The following is a 7,036-nucleotide window of genomic DNA, read 5'->3' as shown; positions in this document are numbered from 1 at the left end:
AACTCTGACTGGGCGCCACGTGACGCATAATGTCTGGAGGTGGAGAGTTATGACTACACATAGTCTAAGCGTGAACGAAAAGTTGGGCGACTTATGCTATCAGACTCTGAATTATTTAAAGTGATTAGTTGTGATTTTGATTGGTTACTTAAATTATTAGGCGCGAAAGAGATTTGGGGTTTTTTCTTAAGTTTTATGTATAAGATTTGTCATCTAATCTAACTATCTATATAATTGTCTACTATAAAATCCTACGTGTCGCTCTCAGGTTGTTCCCCACATTCTCTAGAGCCACAAGATTGCTTGATTTCTAAATGAAGGCTTCACATGCATTTGACCCGAATTCACGGGTATGAGTCACGCCAAACCCGAATAGTCTTCAAATGGGTTATAACATCTCACATGTTCCCCACATTCTCTAGAGCCACAAGATTGCTTGATTTCTAAATGAAGGCTTCACATGCATTTGACCCGAATTCACGGGTATGAGTCACGCCAAACCCGAATAGTCTTCAAATGGGTTATAACATCTCACATATTTATGAAACTCTTTCATAATCAAACAATAATTTTTGCAGGTCATGGGTCTCACTAAACCCGGATAACTCATAAAGGGGTTATAACATCTCATTTATTTGTAAAATAACCTCTTAGTCATCAAAGAATAATTTCATGGGTTATGGGTCTTACCAAACCCTAATAGCCCTCAAATGGGTTATGATATCTCATTTATTGGTAAACATTTTCATTATTAAACCCTAATTTAATTTATCATCTTCATCGCCGGTTAACTTCCGATACAACCTACCACTGTCAACTACATTAACGTCCATTTTTCATTAGACAAATATCTGTGTTCATGTTTGTTCATTTAAAATATCAATATGCTCGTGTCCGTTTATGTTTGTTCGTTAAAAATTTAAAAAACCTACACATCTCAATTGAAAAAACTCAAACGCTAAAAATATTATAACAAACTAATAAATATGTATTAAATTAAAACAAAACTACGTTAAAAAAATAAAATAAATCATCATAAAATAGCAAAACGATTAAAACAAAAACTTGAATAAACTCCCGTAACACGGGAGGATCAAACTAGTTTGTAAATATAATAATAATAGTAGTGGTAGTAATATTAATAATAATAGTAATAATAGTAGTAGTAGTAGGTTGAAAGTAAGATAGTATTGTGTTATAACTAAATCTAAACTTATAATAATAATAATAACAATAACAACTATTATAATAATAATAATATACTAAAATTGTTATTAAAATTATGAAATGTAAAAGAAAAATATTTTATTTTGTCTATGATAAGTAAAATAGATTCTTAAAATTTAGAAAATCAAAACTGAAAAAAAAATGTGTTAGACGGAAAAAACGCAAAGAATTAAGAAAATAAGCGGAACAAAAAATTAACATAGATAGCAAGCAAAGTTAAAAACAAGCAAACATTAATTGAGGTATACGACATACATAATCGATATGACATGTGTGATGTTATTGTTTGATGGTAGATTGAGTGATTGATTTTTCTATATTAAGACACCCATCTATTTTAACAAAACAAGTAAAATTGTACGTGTGATGTTGCGAGAATTCAGTCGGTATCATGAATCTAAAAGATAGTTTAGTTATTGATGTAAAGAAGTTTCACAAATACCAACCACATAAATATTTTTTTAACAACAAATATTCCACGTTAATAGTTTATGTCGTCTTTTAGAGGAGCGTGTGAGTCTTTCATGTTATAACAACCGGAACAATGAAATACTGTCGAATATGACTTGAATTACTTGGATCGAAACTCGCAAGGTACATTCTATTTAATTTTTGTGATTAGCTTGAGGGGCGTAATGAACTACTCCATTCATCCCATTATAAGTGTCCATGTTTGAAAAACATAAAGTTTAAGGTGGATTGAATGATTACGTTTTTTTTACCAAATGACAATAATGTCCTTGAAAATTGGGTCCATCAATATTGTTTATTAATGTTAGTTGTGTGTGTTTAATGGTAAACTTGAAAATTGGCTAATAAATTTTGAAAGTGAACACTTGTAATAAGACAAATAAAAAAAATGTGAACACTTATAATAGGACGGAGTGAGGATTACTCTATTAGCATTTATTCTTAAGTGTAAATTACTTAATATAAATATTCTAGCTTAGCCTTCAAGTTATCTTAGGTTGCAAGTTATCTTTAAACATTATAAGTGGAGTTTCCCATTAAAATTCTCGTGCAATAAACTTATGATGAAACAACCCTAAAGCTTCCAAATTAGCTCAAGTCTAAGTCATAAACGGCTTTACTAAACACTTCATCAGTTCCTCACTAAGCACTTCAAATAATAAGTTCATTCATTTGCTTGATTCGTTTAATTATAAAGTCAGTATTATAAAAAATAAAAAATAAAAAACTCATGAGATACATATTATAACTTCAAGAAGTTACACATATAAAACATATATGAAGTAAAACAATTACGCATGAAGTAAAATAATTACGTGTTAAAAAAATAATTAGCATGAGAAAAATATGCAACTTTAATAATCACGCAACCTATATGTTTTCATGTATTTACAATTATGTCATCATGTTTTTGTTTTAAGCAAAATCAAGAGTTATGTTCCCTTTGTACGCTTTGTATATAAGGAGCCTTTGTACAATAACGCAACCCTATGCATATATAGGAGCGCACCCATTAAATGCAATATCCGTTTTTTTTAACAGAAAGTTATTACACCATTTCTATCCATTAAAGATTTAAACTCTAATCATGGAGATCTTCGAAACAAATACTGGCCCACAAGCCTTTTGATAAATAAAATACCTTTTAAAAACTTATAAATGCACTATCATTTCAATACAAGTGTGTATAGAAGTTAAAACAACGTATTTATTATTGTTCTATATAAAACACCACAATCATAAATCTTAGTATCTTACTAAGCATAACTTATCCAAATCCGATAATCAAACTTCAATATTTTTATTGAATTTTGTGATTTTCTTTTAAATTAGCTTGAAAATGTGTTGGGCTATGTTTTGAGAATCCATAGCAGCTCCATATAGTCCATGTCTTGCAAGCCCAACAAAATATAGCCCATTATCTCCTTTCCAATGATTTGGAAACATTGCCTTTGGTAGTCCATCTTGGTTTAAACCATGATCACCCTACATAATTGAAACACAAATACTTAACACAACATCTTATTAACATGTTTTTTTTCTCCATTTTTTTCATAATTAAAAGAAAGAAAAGAAAATCTACCTTAAGCCATAAATGAGTTGATCTTTTAAAACCAGTCGCAAACAAAATCACGTCAAACTGATAACTTTTCCCATTCTCGAAAACAACTTCATCGCCTCCGCCTTTTATACTTTTCAACGCTGGCAAAACCTATTTACACGTTAAAAAATAGTGTTATTAATTATTTAACAAGCACATCTAACATGTGACAACTGAGAGAATCAAACATACTTGTATTTCGCCAGACTTGATCTTTTCGGTTGTACCCATGTCGATGATGGGATATTTTCCGATTCTTACTAGACCCGAAAATGGACCTTCTTTAGGCCTTTGAATACCGTACTTAGTTAGATCTCCATACATTATGATGTTGACCAAAACCAACATGGAGTCCACCAAATGCAAGGGTAAACTCTTTTGTAACATCAATCCAAGATTTACCGACCATCTTGAAACTACATGAACCTAAGTTGCAAACATATACGATATAAATCGTTTTGCATAGAATTTGAATGCATCTTGAAAACATATATATGTATAAATCTTGGGTTATTGGAATTTAGTAATATTGGCTTTCACCTATTGGTCGGGATATATTAATCCCAACTCGGAGAATTTTTACATACAATCACAACTTTGAACGTATTTTCATCCATCAATCCCATGCATCCCATACATATTTTCCACATCTTTAAAAAGCTAACGGTGTTAATTTTCAGTTAGTGTAAAATTTTTGTAGGAAATTAAATACGTACAAAGTTAAGACTTAAGACTGTTGGTAAACATTTTATTAGTTGGAATACATTGAAAAACTTATATCGGATAATATTTAAACTTTCACATCACTTTCATATTAAAGTATTTCTTTTAAAAATAAAAAATAAAAAATCAAGAACTAAGGCATATATAATTATACTAGTTTGAGGCCCGTGTATTACACGGGTAATTGTTGAAAATTTTAAACTTTGATCATTAAGTAAAATACATTCAAGAAATTAATTATATATTGTTAATACAATTACAATTAAATTAAAATTATATAAATTGCATAACTAAGATTACAAAAATATTTTACAAATAAGTAAAAACTTCATTTTACACTATATTTGTGATTGTATTAGCAGGTATACATTGTTTATCAAAAAACAAAATCTTTAGTCCATGTCTACTTGTAGCTATTAATAAAGTAACATATAGGTCTGCTTATGACTCTTGATATAGCCATATATAGTTGTCCATGTGACAAAAAAGATTCTCCAAGTAAATATCAACTCTAGATAAATGATAATATATATCTATGATACTAATAAAAAAATATTCATATACATAAAATATCATGTCTTTGAGAATATATGCTCATGTTTATAAAAAAAACATGATTATCTCAAAAACCATATACCTGAACGTTGATGATATAATCATCCTTATAATCTTTACGATTTGAAATTGATTGATCATGATAAATTTGTTGTTATTAATATTCTGTGTATGACAAATGTTTTAATTAACTTTATATTTTACAATTAAAAATTGTATAATCAAGCAAAATAAAAACCGAAAATTTAAATATAACAAAATGATTTGTTTGTTTCATATGAATGTAATTGGCAGGAAAATGAAAAATACATATTAACATTAAAACCATGTTCAAATAATAGGTGATTATTATGAGTTGGAAGAATATTATAAGATTTAAAGTTGCATAAAGTGAATGTAGTGATTCTTATATATAATCGTGGAAAGTAGGGCTGTTACTTTTACTCGTAACATGAAACCCAATCCAAGAAAACCCGTACTTGAACCCAAACTAACCCGACCCGAGAAACTCGAACCCAAGAAAATACTAACCAGAACCTGAACCGAAGTAATTCGGGTTGGTTCTTGGGTCCGAATTCTAGGTTTCGGGTCAACCTGAAAACTTTTAGTTTTAAAATCATATGTATTTTAGGTATTTAAGGCTAAGTCTTAGCCGCTGACGTTATCAGGATTTAGTCCAAGTTGACTGTTCTCATTCCACATATTATGAATCGAATGTTTATTGTTTATTATTTTGAATATAAACCATAATAAACACTAATGACTAATCGTCTCTTGTCAATCCATATAGAGAATACTTATTATATATAGTAACGAATTTAGTTGGAATAAACCTATAATTTTAATGTCATATATTGAAATGACTTAAAAGATAAGGACCATATATGAAAATTGGTTGAAAAAATGTGAGGGCTATGTTATTGACAAGTGGCAAAAGTGTTAGGCTTTTATTAGAAGAGATAGATAGTCTATTAGAGTTTCAAACACGAAATAGACCGAAGATTACGTTTATTATAATATTCTTTATATCTTTTAAGCAAATGAAACTACTTCAAATAATATTAAATGAAGTAACTATTATTTAATTTCATTCGGTTAAAGAGTTTTATAATAACAGTTACTAAATAATAATGATAGCAATTACTAAAATAATACAATATTATTAATTAATAATAATATAAACTAATTTATATAATAGTAAATAATAAGGTGTTTAAACATACCGGACTTCGGATAACAATGGATGTTTTTGCACCATAATTCGCCAAATCAAGTGCAGTTTCCATGCCAGAATTACCCGCTCCGACCACCAAAACATTCTTATTCTCATATTTTTCACCAGACTTATACTCAGTCGAATGAATAACTTCGCCTTTAAACTCACTCAACCCCTCAACCTCTGGTACAACCGGCTCAGTGTTTTCACCCGTAGCCACCACCAAAAACCTCCCTTCATACCAAATATTATTATTATTTCCATCTCCACCAACCTCCACCTCCACCTTCCATTTACCTTCCTCGAACTTTGCGAACTTTACGAGGTTGTTAAACCTCGGATTAATATTAAAACAAGATGCATAGTTGTTCAAGTAGTTTAAGAAATCTTTTCTTGGGACATATGTTGGAAACTCTTTAGGAAATGGAAGGTGTGGAAGCTCACAATATTGTTTTTGTAAGTGTAAATGAAGGCGATTGTATGAATACTTGTTGAATATTGATGCAATACAATCTTCACGTTCGAGCATTATGTATGGGATTGAAAGTTGGTGGAGGCATGCCGCGGTGGCTAGTCCGGATGGACCCGCGCCCACGATGAGCACTGTTGTCTGTTCAGCAGCGCTGTTAGTCATGACAGCTTGTTGCTCGTTTACCAGCTTAGGAAGGTATGAATGTATGAAATATGAATCTTGGGAAATATGAATCTTGGGATTGTAGCAAAGGTGATGCATATGTGCATTATTATATATGGTACATGCCAGCGGTATGGAGTAAAAGAAACGGTTTGTAATAATAATAATAATAATAATAATAATAATAATAATATTATTATTATTATTATTTTTTACTTTTTAAGATAAAATAATTATTTTGTGCAATTTTGTATTGTAAGTCAATGGTTATATTTAGAATATAGTTGTTAGAGAAGTTGTCAAAGTGGAATGTATGAAATTAAATACATTTGTATTTACGTGTTGTTTTTAGTTAAAGTTTGTACCAAGTCCAAAGTATTTGTGTTTTTTTGAAAGAGAAAATGTGTAGTTGTTTAATGATGTTATAAGTATGTGTGTTTGTGTGTGTGTTTTAATAAAATTATGTAGTTTAATGAATGTTTTGTATTTTTTTATAAAGAAAATTATGTAGTTTAATGCATACCTGGCCTTTTCAAAAAGTTGTATATATCAGGTAGTTAATAATTAGTGCATGTTTTGTATTTTTTTTTAAATATGTAGTTTAATGCAT

General features: G+C 29.6%; 1 protein-coding gene across 1 annotated transcript; it reads right to left on the bottom strand.

Annotated features, from left to right (window-relative positions):
- Window positions 1-2,928: 2,928 nt before the first annotated feature.
- Window positions 2,929-6,431, bottom strand: LOC143598485 (putative indole-3-pyruvate monooxygenase YUCCA10). Its single transcript, XM_077076690.1, has 4 exons — window positions 5,800-6,431; window positions 3,491-3,724; window positions 3,281-3,409; window positions 2,929-3,183 (listed from the first exon to the last, which is right to left on the bottom strand). Exons 1-4 carry the CDS (start codon window positions 6,424-6,426, stop codon window positions 3,022-3,024), a joined length of 1,152 nt encoding a protein of 383 aa, XP_076932805.1. The 5' UTR covers window positions 6,427-6,431; the 3' UTR covers window positions 2,929-3,021.
- Window positions 6,432-7,036: the final 605 nt, after the last annotated feature.

The sequence above is a fragment of the Bidens hawaiensis genome, unplaced genomic scaffold, assembly GCF_021521415.1.
Source record: "Bidens hawaiensis isolate Kalapana, Puna unplaced genomic scaffold, B.hawaiensis_p1.1 tig00050427_1, whole genome shotgun sequence".
Lineage (NCBI taxonomy): Eukaryota > Viridiplantae > Streptophyta > Magnoliopsida > Asterales > Asteraceae > Bidens > Bidens hawaiensis.
Note: the sequence above shows the minus strand (reverse complement) of the source record. Positions and strands in the feature narration are given on the sequence as shown.

Excerpts from the sequence above, each read along its gene's own strand:
- LOC143598485 (XM_077076690.1), bottom strand. The coding sequence starts at position 6,426 with ATGACTAACAGCGCTGCTGAACAGACAACAGTGCTCATCGTGGGCGCG. Across the intron at positions 3,725-5,799 it reads CCATTGTTATCCGAAGTCCG|GTTCATGTAGTTTCAAGATG; the intron begins GTATGTTTAAAC and ends TTTGCAACTTAG. Across the intron at positions 3,410-3,490 it reads TCAAGTCTGGCGAAATACAA|GTTTTGCCAGCGTTGAAAAG; the intron begins GTATGTTTGATT and ends ACGTGTAAATAG.